Source organism: Rutidosis leptorrhynchoides, chromosome 3 (genome assembly GCF_046630445.1).
Source record: "Rutidosis leptorrhynchoides isolate AG116_Rl617_1_P2 chromosome 3, CSIRO_AGI_Rlap_v1, whole genome shotgun sequence".
Lineage (NCBI taxonomy): Eukaryota > Viridiplantae > Streptophyta > Magnoliopsida > Asterales > Asteraceae > Rutidosis > Rutidosis leptorrhynchoides.
The window spans coordinates 258,971,612-258,996,963 of record NC_092335.1 but is presented as its reverse complement, the minus strand read 5'-3'; the positions used below and the strand labels follow the sequence as shown (position 1 = coordinate 258,996,963).

General features: G+C 32.6%; 1 protein-coding gene across 1 annotated transcript; it reads left to right on the top strand.

The window, feature by feature from the left end:
- The first annotated feature begins 8,071 nt into the window (after positions 1-8,071).
- Positions 8,072-10,537, top strand: LOC139900968 (uncharacterized). Its single transcript, XM_071883710.1, has 2 exons — positions 8,072-9,224; positions 9,681-10,537. Exons 1-2 carry the CDS (start codon positions 8,072-8,074, stop codon positions 10,535-10,537), a joined length of 2,010 nt encoding a protein of 669 aa, XP_071739811.1.
- Positions 10,538-25,352: the final 14,815 nt, after the last annotated feature.

Below are 25,352 nucleotides of genomic sequence, written 5' to 3'. Positions count from 1 at the left end.
CCATTCCAACCAAAACTTAATCAACTTGTATTGTATATTATGTAATCTTGAGATACCATAGACACGTATACAATGTTTCGACCTATCATGTCGACACATCTATATATATTTCGGAACAACCATAGACACTCTATATGTGAATGTTGGAGTTAGCTATACAGGGTTGAGGTTGATTCCAAAATATATATAGTTTGAGTTGTGATCAATACTGAGATATGTATACACTGGGTCGTGGATTGATTCAAGATAATATTTATCGATTTATTTCTGTACATCTAACTGTGGACAACTAGTTGTAGGTTACTAACGAGGACAGCTGACTTAATAAACTTAAAACATCAAAATATATTAAAAGTGCTGTAAATATATTTTGAACATACTTTGATATATATGTATATATTGTTATAGGTTCGTGAATCAACCAGTGGCCAAGTCTTACTTCCCGACGAAGTAAAAATCTGTGAAAGTGAGTTATAGTCCCACTTTTAAAATCTAATATTTTTGGGATGAGAATACATGCAGGTTTTATAAATGATTTACAAAATAGACACAAGTACGTGAAACTACATTCTATGGTTGAATTATCAAAATCGAATATGCCCCTTTTTATTAAAGTCTGGTAATCTAAGAATTAGGGAACAGACACCCTAATTGACGCGAATCCTAAAGATAGATCTATTGGGCCTAACAAACCCCATCCAAAGTACCGGATGCTTTAGTACTTCAAAATTTATATCATATCCGAAGGGTGTCCCGGAATGATGGGGATATTCTTATATATGCATCTTGTTAATGTCGGTTACCAGGTGTTCACCATATGAATGATTTTTATCTCTATGTATGGGATGTGTATTGAAATATGAAATCTTGTGGTCTATTATTATGATTTGATATATATAGGTTAAACCTATAACTCACCAACATTTTTGTTGACGTTTTAAGCATGTTTATTCTCAGGTGATTATTAAGAGCTTCCGCTGTCGCATACTAAAATAAGGACAAGATTTGGAGTCCATGTTTGTATGATATTGTGTAAAAACTGCATTCAAGAAACTGATTTCGATGTAACATATTTGTATTGTAAACCATTATGTAATGGTCGTGTGTAAACAGGATATTTTAGATTATCATTATTTGATAATCTACGTAAAGCTTTTTAAACCTTTATTTATGAAATAAAGGTTATGGTTTGTTTTAAAAATGAATGCAGTCTTTGAAAAACGTCTCATATAGAGGTCAAAACCTCGCAACGAAATCAATTAATATGGAACGTTTTTAATCAATAAGAACGGGACATTTCATAAATGATGGGGTTTTGATAAATATAAAGATTTTTCAGAAAGTCAAAGATCAATGAAGTTGTTAATAAGTTTACTGCTAATGTGGCAAGATATGAAAGGTTCCCCAGTAATAATGATGAAGGGATAATCATGATAATAAGGCTTATTCGAATGAACAATTGAAGTTGGTTTGCTGGAGCTGTGACAAAACCGTCTATTTTTAGAAGGGATTGAAAATTTATTTTAGCTAGTAAATGCCAAAAGGTCTGACATGGATACGTGTTAAATTATGACTTTAGTTTCAAGAATTTTTCAGGTACGTAACTGTGGATAACATGTGGTTGGATCAGCATCTCGATTGTTCATTATTTGAAGTGTCTTCAAGTATTTCAAAGGGCATGAACACAGATTATAATCGTTAATATACATACGATGTTCTAACACAGTTTTGAAGTCAAAGTATAGCTTTGAACGATGTAAGAATCTAAGAGTGATGATACCGGTTATATCTTGAATTGAATTCGGCGATTTCAAAATCAGAATATGTAATTAGATTTTTGAATGAGTATGGTTGTTTTGATTTCTATAAAAGAATGTATATTGTTGTGAAAGTAGGGAGTATAATGGATGATTTGCTGAATCAGATTCGAAGAATGTAACATATTAATTGTGAATTTATATATCTCTCGGGTATTACCTACCCGTTAAAAAAATGTCACAATTAATATTTTGTACAAAAGAATTTTATTACAGTCTTTATGGAAATATATGTGTATATTTCTTAAGATGTAATATAGATTTAATGAGTTAATATTAAATTAAACTCATTTGATTTATGGTTAAGGCTAGGATAGATAATTTCTAAACTTTTGAAATTACATAATCGTCGTAGAATGTTTTCCCAATGAAGTTATGAATCAATACTTCATCGTTGTGGTATTCCTTAGTATCTACAGGGCGTATGACGTCGATGCTCATGGGACAGATTGTGAAGTTGAGATTTGCGATGCGGTTGTTGTTGGTGGTAGTAATGGTACTGTTGATGTTGTTTATGTTGCTGGTGCTGCTGCTGGTGTTTGTAACCTTTGCACCATATTCTCCAAAGCCACTACCCGAGCGCGAAGCTCGTTGACTTCTTCTATTACACCGAGGTGATTGTCGGTTCAGAAGAGCGGATAAATAAGATCTAGAATTTTGTGTAGTATATAATCGTGACGAGATACTCTGGAAATGAGAGAGAAAATGGTGTTTCGGACAGGTTCACCGGTAAGTGCTTCAGGTTCTTCGCCAAGAGGGCAATGTGGTGGATGGAAAGGATCGCCTTCTTCTTGTCTCCAATGATTAAGGAGGCTACGAACCCATCCCCAATTCATCCAGAATAGATGATGGCTGATTGGTTGATCCATTCCAGTCACACTGCTTTCGGAGCTTGAGTGGGATTCCATTTCGGAATCCGAGGAACTTGAACTGATGACGAATTCCATTTCGTACGATTTGATAAAGGATTTTTCGATACGAAATGATTTTCTGGCTATCGAGTGGTATTCTAACTACATAGAATATCTATATATATAGATCAAAAGATTTCATAGATTACGGAGGAATTTACGGAATATGTCTGGCAAAGTTTACGGTAATAGATACGATAAGATATGATTTAGCAGATACGCTAAGATATGAATTTTGTCTATACACTATTCATGCAATCAATGCAGCAAGACGTGTCCAGACTAAGAATGATAAGCAGGTAATTTCCTAAGGATGATAAGTAGGTAATTTTCGACACAAATGATAAGCAAAACTTTTGACATGCAGACACGGTCGAAGTCCAGACTCACTAATGCATCCTAACGACTTATCAGTTAGACACAATAATGCAGACCTGGTTCGCTAAGACCACCGCTCTGATACCAACTGAAACGACCCGTCCATATTACTATAAATGCAGTACGTTATTCATTGGTCCCACAGTGAGGTATTTGACCTCTATATGATACGTTTTAGAAAAATATTGCATTCATTTCATAAAAAGCACACCATTGTTATACATAATGCATGTTTTAAACAAGTGGGCGATTATTTAAGAAATAATCCCCATGATACATCGGTTTCCAAATACTACACACGTGACATAACAATCGAATATAATACATGACAAAGGTTTTATTGAATGCAACACTTCATTTAAACAAAAGCATGAGACTCCATGCACAGCTTGCTCAGATAATGCAACAGCGGAAGTCTTTCTTAAGGACCTGAGAATAAACATGCTTAAATAGTCAACACAAAGGTTGGTGAGATATATAGGTTTAGCATCGATATAAATATAGACCACAAGATATTCATAGTTATAGATATATGTACACTCGCAAGTGTATAAAAGTATTCTATAAGTTGTTGAGCGCTTCGGTAACCATACTTAACCATTAATGTGGCATATTCCCTTTATTATGAAATCTCCCTACACTGTACCAAGTGTAGTAAAAACGAAGTACTATGCAACCGTTTACGATACTAGAGCGACTAGTCCGGTTGGGGTTGTCAAACCTGATAGATCTATCAATAGGATTCGCGCTTACATGTTCTTACAACATGTAAATATTAGTTACCAAGCGATTAGGGAAGATATGCAAGGTGGTACAACTCAACGTAGAATATATTTTAAGTACTTGTGTCCATGGCGTAAAATATAAAATGCATGTATTCTCATCCCAAAATATTTGTAGAGTTTAAAAATGGGACTATATACTCATGGTAGTAAAAGTATATTAATAATAAGTTTTTAACTTATTAAAAATATGGCCGTCGTCCTTGGATTCACGAACCTATAATAATAATAACGATTCAGATAATAAAACATGTGAACAAAATTAATATAGCAAGTTCATATCATATATTCAATCACATGTGATTGTTTAAGTTTATATTTTCAATCACATGTGATTATTTATGTTGTCAAGTTTAGTAGTCCAAAATAGTCCGAAACGTCCAACAGTCCAACAGTCCAATAATCGGTATATATATATATATATATATATATATATATATATATATATATATATATATATATATATATATATATATATATATATATATATATATATATATATATATATATATATATATATATATATATATATATATATAATCTTAGAATTACCCCACGGTGTATTGTGTATGTATTGTCTTGCATCAATCCAGAGATGTATTGTATATGTATTGTCTTAGAATTAACTAAGACGTATTGTGTACGTATTGTCTTAGGATTATCAAAACGTATTGTGCACGTATTGTCATGGAACGTACCAAGATTATTATATATATATATATATATGCAATCTCGAAATTAATCAAGATTATAATATTTTGTTATACTAATGATAACATGTCAAAATATATATAGGATATAGGAAAAGTTAACAAGGATATGGTTAATATAGTTTTTATAATATAAATTTCGTCCATACCACGTTAATTTTAGCAGATTTTGTTTTGCTCGCCAAATATTCATTACAACTCCGTTTAAAGTGAATCAAATTGCTATGGATTCCTTAAGAAGTCAATTTTACAAAACAAATTTGAAAAGTTCATTCCAAGTAGTAGTTTTTAAAGCTTTACCCTCTTTTTGTGTCGGTGGACAGATTTGGAAAAATCCCGGCATCCACCCAATATATGATTTTTGATAAAATACTTTCACTTTGTTTAAAATCATGAAAAATATACTGGAAGTCTTATTTACATATATTAACATATTTCCAAAGTCTTAGCCTCGAACTCAAAGTCTAAGATAGGTTTTTAATTCCCAACCCAAAACAACCCGCTTTTTACTGAATGGAGATTAAAGGATATATGTTAAGTTTCAAGGTGTTCTTCATATGTACAAGTTATAAGTTCTTATATTAACTTAATATAACATCATAATAAATATAAATAAGTGTTATTATAGTTAAGTTAGAAAGATTAGATTAGATTTTCAAACAAGTTTAGAATCAACTAAACTATGTTCTAGTTTATAAACTCTTATATAGATAGCTATAAACATATGAATTGAACAAGAGTTGAAGTAGAGTTTTTACCTCAAGTTTAGAATGTAAAGTTGCTGGAAAGAAGTAGTAGAACAAAACTTGAGAGAGTTCTTGTAAGTGTGTGTGAAAATTGGAAGTAAAATTTAGAAAATGAATGTGTAAATATGAGTTAGAAATGGTGCTTATTTATAGGCTTGAAAATTTAGCTTTTAGTGAAAATATCTAAGATAAGTTAAAATGTATTAAGTCATGGATGACATATTAAATTTATTAGGTCATGGATGACATATTACACAAATAATTGCAGATTTCTATTGGTATATACCAACAGTAAATACTTCTAGAAGCTGTGTATAATACGGGTAAAAATACCGTATGAATGCGTGTAGAATTCTTGAGAAAATTGAACAGAAATACGAGTATAGCTATTCTTTATATGTATTGGTATATTATAAAGTGTATTCAATACTTGTAAGGATGTATTTACACTCGTAATACATTATATGTAAATACATTTTAACATAAGTTAATTACGTCGTTTAAATAGTAACATATATATTGTTCAAAAACTCTTTAAATTAGTAGTATGAAAATATATATATACAATACTTTGTAAATATACTTAATGAGATATTTAATTATCATATTTTCAAGTTATATATATATAAATCTATATATATACACAATAATTAAACAATTAAACAATTAAATCAAGTTATGACGTTCGTGAATCGTCGGAATAAAAGGGTGAACAAAAGCTTGTGTAAAACTCTTTCCGGAGGTTCAATATTTATTAAAAATTCATTGCTTATCAAATCGGAATTATATAAAGATTAAGTTTAAATTTGGTCGGAAATTTTCGGGTCGTCACAGTATGCCTACAACTCAACACAATAACCATGGTTAACCAATCGTACAAGGGAATGGCGCCCGCGAAAGGCCATCAGAGTTCACAACATCCATTAGTATACTTAGCACCTCGTATCACTAACCCCCGGGTGGCATCTTAACACCTCGATACTTCACCCTCGGGTGGCGTCTTAACACCTCGACACTTCACCCTTTATTATGGAGTGGCGTCTTAACACCTCGACACTTCACTCCTAGGTGGCATCTTAACACCTCGATGCTTCACCTCGAATGGCATCTTAACACCTCGATGCTTCACTCGTCATGTGAAACGTGGTGTCTTAACACCTCAACACTTCACATCTCATGCTACAACAAATAAATACATTATATACCTACGCATATAATTATTCCACTCACCTTAGAGTCTTTTGCTTGCAACTTCAATGTAACGTACCTATCACATTTAGCACATAATCAATCACAACACAGGTTGGTCAACCAACTTACTCCCCATTCTAGTGCCATTTTGGCCCAAGATGCAATTCCGACCCATTTGCACCCCTAACCCTAATGTTTGGGTCAACACCAACAGAACCTAACACTAGCCAAATATGGTCTTAAACACTTTATAGTCACAAGTTTAGTGTGTTCTCATACACATTTAACAACCTAGGTCGCCCGAGACCCAATTGACCCATTTCGAGGTCAACACTCCCATTTGGGTCACCCACAACCCAAATGACACCCACTAACTTTAACTACAAAAGTGCTAGCAATTTACTAAGCTTTTAAGACCCATTTACACACTTTAACTTTTCAAAACCCTAGGTTAGTCATCTTTTGGGTCTTCATGACCCAAACTTACCCAAAAACCCCCAAATCACTAACAAATGGGTTTTAAGTGCAACACTAACCCAAACCCTAACCCTTAACACAATTTAAGTAAATAAATTAGGTTTTATAACTTACCAACACAATCACCACGTAGCTAGCGACTAGATGAACAACTTTAGAACTCGCACTAAGACCCGATTCAACCTCTTTCTTCCTTTAATGGAGCTCTCTCACTCTATAACCTCCTCTCTCTCTCTCTAGGATTTAATGGAAGATGATAAAGTAGATGGAAAAGGAGTAATGAGGCTAACCAAAGCTGATCTAGGGTCTTAAAGTCATCCACAAAGTGAAATTACCAAACTACCCCTTTTTATATAACAAAATACCAAAGCTGGCTCGTCAGGCCATCTGGATGGCGTCCAGCGCTTCAAAACTGGACGGCGTCCCACCATGTTGGACGGCGTCCAACTCAACTGATAAAAACTGGATCTTACATTGTGAGTCGAATATTGTATGCATGTAATATTCGTAACACAATTTTTCTAAAAGATTATTAAAATTGTTTAATATACCCGGCGAAATTTAAGTCGTGCCGTCCAATTCAGTTGAAACACTTGTCGTTATTCTTTGACTATGCGTAAGACCTAGTTGAATTATAACTCAAGGTGATCATTATCTATGCGTGAGACCTAGATTAATTTTTATACGCTTCACAATTGGATGACTTAATCGAGTTGAGTGGTGAGACCGTAACCCGAGGCAAGGATGGGACTAAACATGCCAGCATGACACTAGTATTAGACGCTAAATGTCGTGAGTCCCATAAAGCTCTAAGAGTTGAACTTGTAACGCAATTGGTGCCCGCTGCCTACCGATTGAATCTACCATTGCTAGCAGATCAACTGATGTGATGGTGGAAGCACAATGTGGATCTTAGCCTTTTACGAAAATTAATAGTTTTATAAGTTTTTTTTAAAAAAACATGGGTAGTTAATTTATAAAAGGATAATTATTAAAGATACTAAAAGAACCTTGTTTATTTTGTAGATGACATCAAACACAATTCAATCCGTAAACAACATGACCATAAGGTCAATCCTTGAGAAGGAAAAATTGAATGGTAACAACTTCATTGACTGGTATCGAAACCTTCAGATTGTCTTAAAGTCTGAAAGGAAGTTGCACCATCTGGAAAATCCTTTACCTGAAGCCCCACCTGAAACTGCTAATGCTACTGTTCGTAATGCTTATACTAAGCAGTATAACGAACAACTTGAAGTGGCATGTCTTATGCTTGCTAGCATGACCTCTGAGCTCCAAAGGAACTTAATGGACTACAATGCATATGACATGATCGAGGAACTCAAGACGATGTTCCAACAACAGGCAGAACAGGAATTGTTTGAAACTGTGAAAGCGTTTCACGCTTGCAAACATGAGTTGGGCCAGCCAGTTAGCCAATATGTCTTGAAGATGAAAGGCTATCTGGATCAATTGGAGCGCCTAGGTTATGCTATGCCACCAGTTCTTGGAGTGCACTTGATACTTACTTCACTATCCAAGGACTATGATGGATTTGTAATGAATTACAATATGCATAGCATGGGAAAAACCATTCCTGAGCTACATGCAATGCTTAAGCAAGCTGAAAAGGGGCTACCAAAGAAGACTCCTACAGTCTTAACCATAAAGGAAGGCAAAATCCAGAAAAGAAAGCCGCAAGCTGGAAGTGGAAAGGCAAAAGGAAAGAGTAAGCAAGCTTACACACCTAAGAAGAAAATTCCACCACCAGCAAAGAAAGAGCATCCCACAAAGGACATGGCTTGTCACCATTGCGGCCAGATTGGTCATTGGAGACAAAACTGTGTGATTTACTTGGAAGAGTTGAAGAAGGGAAAGGCTGGTTCAACCAGCACTTCAGGTATCTTCGTTATAGAACTCTATAATTTTTCTAATAAAACTTGGGTGTATGACACTGGTTGTGGTACTCATATTTGTAATGATATGCAGGGACCTAGGAAAATTCAGAAGCTGAATAAGATGGCTTTGGATCTGTACGTTGGCAATGGCGATCATGCAGCTGTCGAAGCTATAGGAAGCTATGAGCTCATCCTCCCAAGTGGACTTATTCTTATTTTAGATAATTGTCATTATGCACCTTCTATTACTAGAGGTGTTATTTCAGTTTCTCGTTTGAAAGATAATGGTTTTAATCATGTATTCACAGATTATGGTATTTCAGTTTCTAAGGATAATATTTTTTATTTTAATGCTATTCCTAGAGATGGTATTTTTGAAATTGACATGCATAATCTTGTTCCAAACGAAAGTTCTATATTTAGCTGTAGCTCTAAGAAATTCAAGCATGATTTGAATTCCACATATCTATGGCATTGTCGTCTTGGTCATATAAACAAGAAACGCATAACAAAGCTGCAACACGATGGGCTTCTTGAGTCAACCGGCAATGAGTCGTTTGACATATGTGAATCTTGTTTATCTGGAAAAATGACAAAGAAACCCTTTACCCACCAGGTTGAAAGGGTGAGTGATCTACTTGGACTCATTCATACTGATGTATGTGGCCCATTTAGAACAATGTCTAGATATGGAGCTACCTACTTCATTACTTTTACTGATGATTTCAGTAGATATGGTTATGTTTACTTGATTAAACATAAACATGAAGTATTTGATACGTTCAAAGCGTTTCAAAATGAAGTAGAAAATCAACTCGGAAAGACCATTAAGGTTCTACGGTCCGACCGTGGAGGCAAATATATGAGTCAAGAGTTTTTAGATCATCTGAGAGATCGTGGGATTGTCTCACAGTTTACTCCTCCTTACACACCTCAGCATGATGGGGTGTCAGAAAGGAAAAATCGAACCATGTCAATGATGAGTCTAACAACTCTACCAGCTTCCTTTTGGGGATATTCTCTAGAGTCTGCTGCACGCATTCTCAACATGGTTCCAACTAAGAAGGTAAACAAGACACCATATGGAATATGGTATGGGAAAGTCCCAAATCTGTCTTACTTGAAAGTCTGGGGTTGTGAGGCTCACGTGAAGCCTGATACACCGAACAAACTTGAGTCCAGAACTATGAAATGTATCTTTGTAGGATACCCAAAGGAAATGATGGGATACTACTTTTACTATCCAGCAGAAAACAAGGTTTTCATTACTAGATATGTTGAGTTTTTGGAGAAGAGTCTCCTCTTACAAGAAGTAACTGGGAGCACTGTAGATCTTGAAGAAATTCAAGAACAAGATACATTACCTTCTGAAGGTACTAGCGAAATTCGTACTGAGCCGCAACATGAAAGTGTCAAGGTACAGGACGAAGCATGTCTCATTCGTAGATCTAGTAGAACCTCTCGTCCACCTAAAAGGTTAAACCTTATGGTTACGACGGAGGACTTGGAATTAGGTGATCTGGGCGAACCCGCTAACTACAAAGCTGCATTGTCAGATCCTGAATCTGATAAATGGCAAGATGCTATGAATGAAGAGATGGAGTCCATGAAAGATAATCAAGTTTAGCGCTTGATTGATCTTCCACCAAACAGCAAGCCTGTTGGGTGTAAATGTATCTTCAAGAAGAAGACCGACATGGACGAAAATGTACACACCTTTAAGGCCCGCTTGGTAGCAAAAGGTTATACTCAAACCTATGGGGTTGATTATGAAGAGACCTTTTCTCCAGTGGCAGACATTAAAGCTATTAGGATACTCATAGCTTAGTGAGGACGTATATATGGTGCAACCTGAAGGGTTTGTTAATCCTAAGTATCCTAATAAAGTATGCAAGCTTCAGAAATCCATTTATGGATTAAATCAAGCATCAAGGAGTTGGAACAAGAAGTTTGATGAGAAAATCAAAGAGTTTGGTTTCTCACAAAACCTTGACCAACCCTGTGTGTACATGAGAGCTAGTGGGAGCGTTAAAGTCTTTCTGATCTTATATGTTGATGACATATTACTCATGGGAAATCATATTCCAACGCTACAAGACGTTAAGTCCTGGCTTGGAAAATGTTTCTCTATGAAAGATCTGGGAGATGCAGCGTATATCCTAGGAATCAAGATCTATAGAGACAGATCTAAGCGGTTAATAGGTCTAAGTCAAAGTGCATATGTTGACAAAATCTTAAAGTGATTTAAGATGAAAGCTTCCAAGCGAGTTAGTCTTCCGATGCAACCAAATGTGGTGTTGAGTAAGACTCAATCCCCCTCTACACCCGAAGAGGTGAAGCGAATGACTGGGGTTCCATATGCTTCATCTATTGGATCTATCATGTATGCTATGAGGTGCACTAGACCAGATGTTTCTTTCGCTCTCAATATGACGAGCCGATAACAACAGAATCCAGGTGATAGTCACTGGACTGTTGTAAAGAATATATTAAAGTATTTGAATCCAGGTGATAGTCACTGGACTGCTGTAAAGAATCTAGGTGATAGTCACTGGACTGCTGTAAACGAGCCGATACCAGCATTGAAAATCCCATGGACATGTATTGCGACAATACTGGTGCTATAATAATAGCAAATGAACCAGGAGTTCTACGTGGTGCCAAACACATCCTTCAAAAATTTCACTACATACGTGAAGTTATAGAGAGAGGTGACGTACGTATTCAAAAGGTTCCAACAGAAGACAATCTAGCTGACCCGTTCACAAAGCCAATGTCTTGTACCAAGCATGTCGAGCATTCTAGGAACATTGGGCTTAGACCAGCTAATAGTTTTATGTAATTTTAGTATTTGGATAATTGGAACATGAAAGCAGTTTTTATTTGTAATGAATTGATATATTGTGATATGATCATTTTTTTTTCATTACTATTGTGTTCTATATTTGCATGTTTAAATCCGTGAATAATGACTTATTCTAAATTTTCCATTGTCGATTGATGATACGGGAGTAACATCAAACCAAGACAAATGTGAGTGTTTGATATGGTGTAATGTATTACTATCAAACTCACATGTATTCATAGGATGAATATTGGAATGACCCAACCTTCGAGTTTTCACTACATGGATCGGCGTCAATAGTGAAACTCGCAAGTGGTTATGTCATAAGTCCTTCGACTTGAGATGCACGCCGGTTTCGATGTGTGGAGCATTATACTTTGATATGGTTAAACGCTGTCCTGAATAAGGCTGTTATAAAAGCCATTATTGTGTGTAATGTGAAGCTCGTGACAGACACGTGTAGGCAAAATAAGATTTGTTCCTCCAACCTATTTGGAGTTAGATACTTTTGAGCTCCTCGATGAATGAATAAGATATTTGTGTGGCCGCATCCAAATGTAATTGAGATGATACTTAATTAGTTTGGTGATCTGATTCATTTCTAAGATCGAGAAACAAAATTGTTAAACAAATGAGAATGACCGATGATCCATGTCTCAAGTTTAACTAAGTATCAGAAATAAAAGGACAAATGACATTTAACACTTACTATGAGGAGTTTTGAGAAACTACCCTCACATGAATTTAGGGATAATGACATGTTGCTAGATGATAACCATTGTTTGTATAGTTACTTGGTGTTGTGCCGTGCACAAGTGGGAGTCTGTAGGATTAATGCGCAAGGTACAACACATAACTATATGGTTGAATTCATTTGAGCCTTCGAGGTCACACACGTGTACACCTAGACGTCAAATTAATAATATATATGTCATATATATTATTTGAGTAATGAGCGATTAATTTATTAGTTAATTAATATTAACTAGTAGTATATTAATTAATTTATAAATTGAATTATGAATTAATAAAATAAAATGGGTTTGTATAGAAGTTTTATGAAAGTTGAACGACATAAGGAATTGATTTTAAAATAATTGCATATATCTTGTTTCCATTCTTTGTCAAAAACGTGTAGCCCAAATTATACCGACCTATAGTGGGTTAACAAGATATATATAATGTTCTCAAATCCTTGGTTTTAGATATACGCATAAAAAAAACTAAACCCCAACTTTGTCATACCCCGTCCCAATCCATCTGGACGAAGTCACTAACATCTGGTTCCATTGCGATGATCGACTCCAAATAATGTCTCTAATATGAGCTAATGCACAGCAGAAGATTTCTTTCATACATGAGAATAAACATGCTTTCAAGTGTCAACCAAAAGGTTGGTGAGTTCATAGGTTTATCATAAAATAATAAAATTCATCATTTTGATAGACCACAAGATTTAAATCCTGCATGGTACAAATGGACTCGAATCCTATACCCACCTATAATGTACATGCGATATCTTTTAAATACAGTACACTTTTCTCGTGTACGAAATCATCTTTCGTAAATCTTAGTAACCGTACACATATCTTATGCACAAGAATAACATACACATAACCTGTGTATAAAATCATTTTCTCGATACATAACATTCACTTTAATTGGTGGCAATTATCATGTCTATATAATTCAATGGTGGCAATTATCATGTCCACATAATTCAATGGTGGCAATTATCATGTCCACATAATTCAATGGTTGCAATTATCATGTCCGCATAATTCAATAATAATCCGCAGAACTTCTGTCTGCATAATAATTTATTCGAGGAATGTTTTGCTTGTGTCTATCTCGTCAAACATTTATAAAAGTATTTTATGTATTCGCAGTTCAAAATATTTTTCAAAAGCATTTAATAAAGCAGTTGTAAAAACAGCGCATGTATTCTCAGTTTCAAAAAGGTAAAAAGTAAAAGGGAGCAAATGAACTCACGCATATAAATATTGTAAAACAGTTATTAAAACATTACATGTATTCTCAGCCCAAAAATGTAATGAGTAAAAGGGAGCAAATGAACTCACGCATATAAATATTGTAAAACAGTTATTAAAACATTGCATGTATTCTCAGCCCAAAAATGTAATGAGTAAAAGGGAGCAAATGAACTCACCTAATGTATTTTGTAGTAAAAATACATTTTACTATATTGAACAACTGAACAATGCAGGGTTGGCCTCGGATTCACGAAACTATATCATTTGTATATATTAACACATATCACATTTAATCGACTAAGTTTATTTATATTAAATAATGTATTAAGATTAATAGCTTATATATATATATATATATATATATATATATATATATATATATATATATATATATATATATATATATATATATATATATATATATATATATATATATATAGGATTTTATTAAGATATGTTTTTATATAACTATTACTTTATTTGGTAAAATAATATTTATAATAGAAAGTTGTAATATTTTTATAAAAATAAGGATACCACTAATGATAATAATAACAAATAATAGTAGTGTTAGTAAAAATGATGATAATAATATATAAAAATCTTGATAATGATAATATAAACAATAATAATAATAATAATAGTAATAATAATAATAATAATAATAATAATAATAATAATAATAATAATAATAATAATAATAATAATAAAAATAAAATAATAATTTTACTAATACTGTTAATCTTAATTAGATGATCAACTTTAATTAATAATAATGATAATAATAATAATAATAATAATAATAATAATAATAATAATAATAATAATAATAATAATAATAATAATAATAATGATGATAATGGTAATGGTAATAATAATAACAAAAATAATAAATGTGCTACCTTAATGAAACAAGCTCCAAAAAGGAAAATTAATTGCCCATGCCCGGGCTCGAACCCAAGACCTCTTGTATAAGACAAACACCCCTAAACCATCCTTCTATCTTTGCTTTTCTAATTAAAATTGTATACCATATATATTTAATCAGTTCCTTCGGCCCAAATAGAAAGGCAGCCCAACAACCAAATTAACTAAACCCAATAATAGTGCAGTCCAAAAATAGCCCGATGCATATGGAACTCTGTGGGTTTGTGGGTTATTGTTTTCGTGGTTATGAGAAACAGAAACAAATCATCAACTTTATACATACCCATCATAATCTCATGTACCATTATTCGAATATCTATCGTCATCATCATCATTCTAAACATCATCACCGAATACTATCATCATCATTATCAATATCAAACATCATTGCTAGTATTTATGAGGATGAACATCATCTTTTATACGTGTATATCATAAACTTAATAAAATCATACTAAGTTATTATCAACCTAATTGAAATGAGCGGGTGTGATGAATTTGGGCTCGATGGAAAATAGAATTTTTGGAACACAACCCGTTAGCAACCTGGAATACAGCCTAACATAAAATGACTAGACTTGTTTTACGACCCAATCATTATAATCCTAGTTTAATATGCAGTCCACAAGATAATAATAATTCTTTTAGATAGAAAGCAAACAAGGTAGCTGTCATCAACAACGTCTCACCTAATCCTTCGTATTCATCATAAAAAAAAATCAACACGTCCCTATATGTGGTCCCTTACGATCTACCATGAATTCTTATTCGGTTCCACTTGCAATTTAAATACTTGTTCTAATATTCTATGTTCTCAAGTAGACAAAAATCTCAAACAAAAGTGTGGTATAGTTTCGTTCAACCACTGCACTCTTTTCTTATTCCAATGTATCGAAACAATAAATATAATAGCAAAAGGTTACGGTAGTATAGCAGTTCATTGTTTAATAATGTTGGGCTCCAAAGGTGAAGGTTTGGGATGACTAAGAGAGCAGTAGCAACGTACAGTAGGCTGCAGTTAAAGTAAACGAAGGAAGTAATAGAGACAAGTATTATAGCAGCTGCAGTTTCAGGGTGGTGTTGGTGTTTGAAATAAAACCGGAACAGTAGGTTGATTCGTGGTAATTGTGATCAAAGTGAAGTGGTGAAGGGTAGCGGTTATGTTGGGTTTATTGCAACAGTAAAAGAGGCATAGCAGTAGTTTTAACAGCGGTGTTGGGTTGGACTTAAAAAATTGTGATGGTGGTTTAGAGAAAAAAAAATGAAGGGTTTCATGGTGATATTGTAGTTTTCGAATGGTGGTGATGTTTGGTCTCAAGTTCCTTATAAACTTTAATAAATGATGGTGATTATTATCGTGGAAGAATAGTAGCAATCGAAGTAATAATAGGATGGCATGTATAATAGGTTATTGTGTCTATCATACAAAGAAAGAAAAGAAACAGAAACAATTGCAAGTGATGATAATCATATAGATTATTAGAAGGAAATTGAAGTGGGTTTATTCAAGAAGAAAGGTGGCGGTGGTTGGGTGGGTTAAGATGGATGGTGATCTTAGAATAAAGGTGTTAATAAACATGCTGGGTTTGGTTCTTGGTTTGTTAATCCAGAATATACAGAAAGATGTGTGTCATGTATATGTAATGTTTATAATATAGATAAAGATATATAGATAGATAAGGATAGATATAAGTGGTGTGTTGTGGTGATTAAGAAGATTAAACAATGGAATTATGAAATGATTTGTTTAATGTAAACCTGAGAATTAGTGTCGAAATATGAGGATGAACAACGAGCATTGTTGAAGATATACGAATATGAATCATCTGAGTTTATGATGATCATGAGCACTGTACGAGCCTAAATTAATAAGTATATGATATTTTGATTTTCTGTGTTTTGTTTATCTCTATAGACTTATGTATAACTATATTATAAGTATGAGAGTGAACAAGAGAGAGAGGAAGGGAGATTGATAATGAGTATGTATGAGTCGACAAATTATCACAGGCAAATAGGAAGGGAGGAAAAATCTGAAAAGTGGATGTTGAAGTATAACAGACTACTGATTGAATTGATCCCACCTATGTATAATTAATATTAATAATTAGTATATATAAATATATTAATAATAATAATATTTATAATAATAATATTAATAATTATATTAATGATGATAATAAATAATAATGATATTAAAAATGTTAATATAGATATCAATAACATTAGTAATAGTAATAATATAAGAAATTAAATGTATCAAATTTATATATATATATATATATATATATATATATATATATATATATATATACACACACACACACATCTCTATTTACAATTAAATTGTTCGTGAATCGTCGAGAGCAGTCGAAGGTCAATTGAATATATGAAACAGTTCAAACTTTTTGAGACTCAACTTTACAGACTTTGCTTATCGTGTCGAAATCATATAAAGATCAAGTTTAAATTTAGTCGGAAATTTCCGGGTCATCACAGTACCTACCCGTTAAAGAAATTTCGTCCCGAAATTTGAGTGAGGTGGTCATGGCTAACAATAAGAATGTTTTCATGACGAATATGAGTTGATAAATAGAGTTTTATCATCATTGAGTAATATGGATAAAATGATTCGATTAATCGAAGTGTATGAATGAAGCTATCACAAAATATTGAGATGAAGAAATGGAGATTTTTTTCCATAACTTTTGACGTAGTCGCGATTGAATTCCGGAATTCAAGGGATTTAAAGAAAATCTTCGAAATCTGAGAGATTTGATTCTTCGGCGAATAAGGAGATTAAGATCTCTATAATTAAATACGGTGATCTGCCTCGATTACTCTGTCTGATATTTCCATTATAAATTAAACTTTTCCGTTCCATTAGTTTTCACCACTCCTATACTAAATTCCTAAATTCAAAAGATTGTGAAAATGCTTAATCCAGTTCTGATTCTTGTCCTTATCTTTACTATCGCAACAATCCTTCTCCTTTTCCAACTACCACCGGAGGAATCTGTTTTCTTCTACTTCGCCCTTGGGGTTATAATGTTTTTAATTCTCCTGTGCCTTTGTGTTGCGATAAATATTGATATACACGGTTTGTAATTCCTGTGTTTGTGATTGGCTTTATATTTTCCCTTATTTTTCGGAGCTCCATGCTCTTGTTTTCTCTTCCCGACTCTAAGTCAAGCGAATAATGGTCCAGAATTCGTAGATATAGAATTTTGAATGATTATAATGTTCTAAGCAGGAAGGAACGTGATAGCACGATTTGATTTTCAAATTTATCAAAATTACAGAAGATAGAACTATCAAGAATATATTTTTCTTGATATGTTCGGAGGTTATGTAGAATGAAAGAGTTATGTAACATAACACATGATGACTTTATCGTTTGTGAATCATCATGTTCCATTAGAAATTTAGCATGACTTACTGTAATATAATCACGTTGACCAAGCGTCATTATATTATACTAACCCATGCTTCAATTCCCAACACTTCCCCACAATCCATTCATAATTTATACTTAGATTTTACAGAAGTTTTCAATATAATGAAATACAGAATACACGAAGAGGTAGATAATTTCGGACAAGAATATTTATGAAAATATCCTCAGAAATATCGAAGATATTTATGATGATATTTTGGAATTTCTAAGTTCAAAAGTTGATGAATAAAAATTTTCCGCAAGATTTTAACATGACTTCGGAGCAAGATATTCTCTAAAGATTTCATCGGACATTGAATCTTTTGGATTCTTTGAAGGCAAGTTTAGTCTTTGTGATTTGTCCACGGCTTCCTTCATAGTTTCGAATAATCCGCTTTTCGGCACTAAATTTTCTATTGGGCATTTCCAACATTCCATTCTTTATTATCTAACTTTTGGCCGTTTAGACCTTCTACGATTTTGCTGTTTCCTCTGCATTTAATGCTACCATATCTGAATCATCGGTTATCAATCCGAGGTGGTTTCAAGAAAATTGTGTTTTTAGATGATTAAACGCTGATGATAATATGGTGAAATATAAAAGGTTCTCCGGTAACGATAAAAGAGTACGCATATATATAAAGGTTATAATATGGTTGTTTCGAATGAATAGTCGAAGTTGTCTTGTTGGAGCTGTGACAAAATTTGCTACTTTGAAAGGGATTATCAAGTTATTTTGGGTAATAATAACACTAAGGAATTAGCACAACTACGTTTTAAACGTTTACTCAGGTTCTGAGAGTTTTTCAGGTGCATAACTATATGTATCAATCTTTTCTTCCCTAGATGAAGTTCGGTTGGTTCATCCTCTCGATTGAGGTGTTTTCAAGAATCACGAAAGGTATGAATGCGGATTGTAATCGTCAAGATACAAATGAGGTTTAGAATGAAATCAAGTGGCAAACTTGAAGAATTGTTTAGTTTCATATGTTATAATCAATATTTTAATTCATTTTAATTGTCCAATCTTGGTAGTCCACATTTAGCAGTCCACAGTCACTAACTAAATAAATCATATATATAGTTTATAATATTCGAATTAATTAATATGTATCGTGACCCGTATACATGTCTCAGACTCGATCACAACTCAAATTATATATATTATTTGAGAATCAACCTCAACCCTGTATAGAGAACTCGGTCATTACTGCATATAGAGTGTCTATGGTTATTCCAAATAATATATATAGATGCGTCGATATGATATGTCAAAACCTTGTATACGTGTCCTGATATTTAAAGTGCGTAGAATAAATAACAGAAATTAAATGACGATAAATAAAATTGCGAGAATATAAATTGCGATAAATAAACTGCGATAAATAAATTGCGATAAAATAAAATGTAATACGGAATTAACAGTTAGCTAGGAACAATTAGCTAGGATTTTGTTAGCGTGGATTCTTAACAAAATTTCTCATAGTTAATTTGTTTGTTTCTAACAAATTTTATTTGTCCAATGTTTTCTTCATTATGCCACTTGTTGAATTCTGATAGGTAAAAATCCAAATCCAAATATGAAATTGAATGAAAATGGTTATTCTGCGCTGAACGGATACATATATTTATGGATGTAAGTAGGATAGTAAATGATTATTGAATCAGATTCGAAGAATGTACAGTGCAACTTATTAATGTGAAATCCAAATATTCCTCGAGTATTACCTACCCGTTAAAATATTTTCACCATTAATAGTTTTTACAAAAAAAATTTAATTACAATCTTTATGAAAACATATATACATATATGTTTTCTTCAGATGTAATCATGGATTTAATGAGTCAATGTGATATTAAACTCATCAGATTTACGATTAGAACAAGAATATATAATCTCTAGAACATTAGAGATTACATAATCATCGTGCGAAGATAAATAATATAGAACGCCATATAGAATGATGATTATTCTTGAGGTATAGATTGCGATGTTGAGGCGTGGATTGTTGATGGTACTGTTGGTGCCGGTGATGTTGTTGAAGCTGGTAAATTTTGCACCATATTCTCCAGGTTGATTACTCGAGCGCGAAGTTCGTTGACTTCTTCTATTATTTCGAAATGATTGTCGGTTTGAACAAACAAATGAATAAGGTTTAGGATCTGAATTATGATATAGTCATGGCGAGATACTCTGGAAATGAGAGAGAAAATGATATTTCAAACAGGTTCGCCGGTAAGTGCTTCAGGTTCTTCTCCAAAAGGGCAATGTGGTGGATGGAAAGGATCGCTTTCTTCTTGTTCCAAATGATTAAGTCGACTACGAACCTATCTCCAATTCATCCAGAATAGATGATGGCTAATTGGTTGATTCATTCCGGTTACACTGCTTTCGGAGCTCGAGTGGAAATCCATATCGGAATAGCTGTCGGAATAACTATCGGAATAGCTATCGAAATCTGAGGGACTCGAACTGGTTGAGGGATTCATCTCGTACGATCAGATGAAGGATTTTCAATAAGAAATAGATTATAGGATGTAGATTAGTACCCTGCAATATATAATTTATATATGCATATATAATACTAAAATCCCATAAGTTACGGAGGAATCTACGGAAGCTGTCAGGCAAAGGTAACAATAACAGATACGCTAAGATATGAATTTATCTATACACTATCTATGCAATAGAGGCAGTGAGGCAGTAAGACATGTCTAGACTAAGAATGATAAGCAGGTAATTTTCTAAGGATGATAATCAGATGATTTCCGACTGAAAATGATAAGCAAAACTTTTGACATACAGACACGGTCGGAGTCCAGACTCACTAATGCATCTAAACAACTATTAGTTAGACACACTAATGCAAGACCTGGTTCGCTAAGACCATGCTCTGATACCACATGTCATACCCCGTCCCAATCCATCTGGACGAAGTCACCAACATCTGGTTCCATTGCGATGATCGACTTCAAATAATGTCTCTAATATGAGCTAATGCACAGCGGAAGATTTCTTTCATACCTGAGAATAAACATGCTTTCAAGTGTCAACCAAAAGGTTGGTGAGTTCATAGGTTTATCATAAAACAATAAAATTCATCATTTTGATAGACCACAAGATTTAAATCCTGCATGGTACAAATGGGCCCGAATCCTATACCAACCTTAATGTACATGCGATATCTTTTAAATACAGTACACTTTTCTCGTGTATGAAATCTTCTTTCATAAATCTTAGTAACCGTACACATATCTTGTGTACAAAAATAACATACACATAACCTGTGTATAAAATCATTCTCTCGATACATAACATTCACTTTAATTGGTGGCAATTATCATGTCCACATAATTCAATGGTGGCAATTATCATGTCTACATAATTCAATGGTGGCAATTATCATGTCCACATAATTCAATGGTGGCAATTATCATGTCCACATAATTCAATAATAATCCGCAGAACTTCTGTCTGCATAATAATTCATTCGAGGAATGTTTTGCTTGTGTCTATCTCGTCAAACATTTATAAAAGCATTTCATGTATTCGGGGATCAAAATATATTTCAAAAGCATTTAATAAAGCAGTTGTAAAAATAGCGCATGTATTCTCAGTCCCAAAAAGGTAAAGAGTAAAAGAGAGCAAATGAACTCACGCATATAAATATTGTAAAACAGTTATTAAAACATTGCATGTATTCTCAGCCCAAAAATGTAATGAGTAAAAGGGAGCAAATGAACTCACGCATATAAATATTGTAAAACAGTTATTAAAACATTGCATGTATTCTCAGCCCAAAAATGTAATGAGTAAAAGGGAGCAAATGAACTCACCTAATGTATTTTGTAGTAAAAATACGTTTTACTATATTGAACAACTGAACAATGCAGGGTTGACCTCGGATTCACGAACCTATATCATTTGTATATATTAACACATATTACATTTAATCGACTAAGTTTATTTATATTAAATAATGTATTAAGATTAATAGCTTTATATATATATAGGATTTTATTAAGATATGTTTTTATATAACTATTACTTTATTTGGTAAAATAATATTTATAATAGAAAGTTGTAATATTTTTATAAAAATACGGATACTACTAATGATAATAATAATAAATAATAGTAGTGTTAGTAAAAATGATGATAATAATATATAAAAATCTTGATAATGATAATAATAATAATAATAATAATAATAATAATAATAATAATAATAATAATAATAATAATAATAAAATAATAATAATAATAATAATAATAATAATAATAATAATAATAATAATAATAAAATAATAATTTTACTAATACTGTTAATCTTAATAAGATGACCAACTTTAATTAATAATAATGATAATAATAATAATAATAATAATAATAATAATAATAATAATAATAATAATAATAATAATGATAATAATAATGATAATGGTAATAATAATAACAAAAATAATAAATGTGCTACCTTAATGAAACAAGCTCCAAAAAGGAAAATTAATTGCCCATGCCCGGGCTCGAACCCAAGACCTCTTGTATAAGACAAACACCCCTAAACCATCCTTCTATCTTTGCTTTTCTAATTAAAATTGTATACCATATATATTTAATCAGTTCCTTCGGCCCAAATAGAAAGGCAGCCCAACAACCAAATTAACTAAACCCAATAATAGTGCAGTCCAAAAATAGCCCGATGCATATGGAACTCTGTAGGTTTGTGGGTTCTTGTTTTCGTGGTTATGAGAAACAGAAACAAATCATCAACTTTATACATACCCATCATAATCTCATGTACCATTATTCGAATATCTCTCGTCATCATCATCATTCTAAACATCATCACCGAATACTATCATCATCATCATCAATATCAAACATCATTGCTAGTATTTATGAGGATGATCATCATCTTTTATACGTGTATATCATAAACTTAATAAAATCATACTAAGTTATCATCAACCTAATTGAAATGAGCAGGTGTGATGAATTTGGGCTCGATGGAAAATAGAATTTTTGGAACACAACCCGTTAGCAACCTGGAATACAGCCTAATATAAAATGACTAGACTTGTTTTATGACCCAATCATTATAATCCTAGTTTAATATGCAGTCCACAAGATAATAACAATTCTTTTAGATAGAAAGCAAACAAGGAAGCTGTCATCAACAACGTCTCACCTAATCCTTCGTATTCATCATAAAAAAAAATCAACACGTCCCTATATGTGGTACCTTATGGTCTACCATGAATTCTTATTCGGTTCCACTTGCAATTTAAATACTTTTTCTAATATTCTATGTTCTCAAGTGGACAAAAATCTCAAACAAAAGTGTGGTATAGTTTCGTTCAACCACTGCACTCTTTTCTTATTCCAATGTATCGAAATAATAAATATAATAGCAAAAGGTTACGGTAGTATAGCAGTTCATTATTTAATAATGTTGGGCTCCAAAGGTGACGGTTTGGGATGACTAAGAGAGCAGTAACAACGTACAGTAGTATGCAGTTAAAGTAAGCGAAGGAAGTAATAGAGACAAGTATTATAGCAGCTGCAGTTTCAGGGTGGTGTTGGTGTTTGAAATAAAACCGGAACAGTAGGTTGATTCGTGGTAATTGTGATCAAAGTAGAGTGGTGAAGGGTAGCGGTTATGTTGGGTTTATTGCAACAGTAAAAGAGGCATAACAGTAGTTTTAACAGCGGTGTTGGGTTGGACTTAAAAATGGTGATGGTGGTTTAGAGAAAAAAAATGAAGGGTTTCATGGTGATATTGTAGTTTTCGAATGGTGGTGATGTTTGGTCTCAAGTTCCTTATAAACTTTAACAAATGATGGTGATTATTATCGGGGAAGAATAGTAGCAATCGAAGTAATAATAAGATGGCATGTATAATAGGTTGTTGTGTCTATCATACAAAGAAAGAAAAGAAACAGAAACAATTGCAAGTGATGATAATCATATTGATTATTAGAAGGAAATTGAAGTGGGTTTAATCAAGAAGAAATGTGGCGGTGGTTGGGTGGGTTAAGATGGATGGTGATCTTAGAATAAAGGAGTTAATAAACATGCTGGGTTTGGTTCTTGGTTTGTTAATCCAGAATATACAGAAAGATGTGTGTCATGTATATGTAATGTTTATAATATAGATAAAGATATATAGATAGATAAGGATAGATATAAGTGGTTTGTTGTGGTGATTAAGAAGATTAAAAAATAGAATTATGAAATGATTTGTTTAATGTAAACCTGAGAATTAGTGTCGAAATATGAGGATGAACAACGATCATTGTTGAAGATATACGAATATGAATCATCTGAGTTTATGATGATCATGAGCACTGTACGAGCCTAAATTAATAAGTATATGATATTTTGATTTTCTGTGTTTTGTTTATCTCTATAGACTTATGTATAACTATATTATAAGTATGAGAGTGAACAAGAGAGAGAGGAAGGGAGATAGATAATGAGTATGTATGAGTCGACAAATTATCACAGGCAAATAGGAAGGGAGGAAAAATCTGAAAAGTGGATGTTGAAGTATAACAGACTACTGATTGAATTGATCCCACCTATGTATAATTAATATTAATAATTAGTATATATAAATATATTAATAATAATAATATTTATAATAATAATATTAATAATTATATTAATGATGATAATAAATAATAATGATATTACAAATGTTAATATGGATATCAATAACATTAGTAATAGTAATAATATAAGAAATTAAATGTATCAAATTTATATATATATATATATATATATATATATATATATATATATATATATATATATATACACATATCCCTATTTACAATTAAATTGTTCGTGAATCGTCGAGAGCAGTCGAAGGTCAATTGAATATATGAAACAGTTTAAACTTTTTGAGACTCAACTTTATAGACTTTGCTTATCGTGTCGAAATCATATAAAGATCAAGTTTAAATTTAGTCGGAAATTTCCGGGTCATCACAAACTTTATTTTACGCAGCATACGAAATCTTTATTTGTCACACGAATTGGTTTTGTTCTTTTAGAAAAGAACTCGAATTCTAGTTTGATTTTATTAAACTAAGTAGTTTTTTAATCCGTTACTCTAGTCAGGACTAGCACATCCGTTTGACGTTGTTTTAAGTGTAGTGTGGACTACCCTAGCGGCAATCATACTTTTGATTATTAGTTTCTCTTCCTTCAATCCGATTCTACAAGAAAGGT

Excerpts from the sequence above, each read along its gene's own strand:
- LOC139900968 (XM_071883710.1), top strand. The coding sequence starts at position 8,072 with ATGACCATAAGGTCAATCCTTGAGAAGGAAAAATTGAATGGTAACAAC. Across the intron at positions 9,225-9,680 it reads TCATGTATTCACAGATTATG|TATTTGATACGTTCAAAGCG; the intron begins GTATTTCAGTTT and ends ATAAACATGAAG.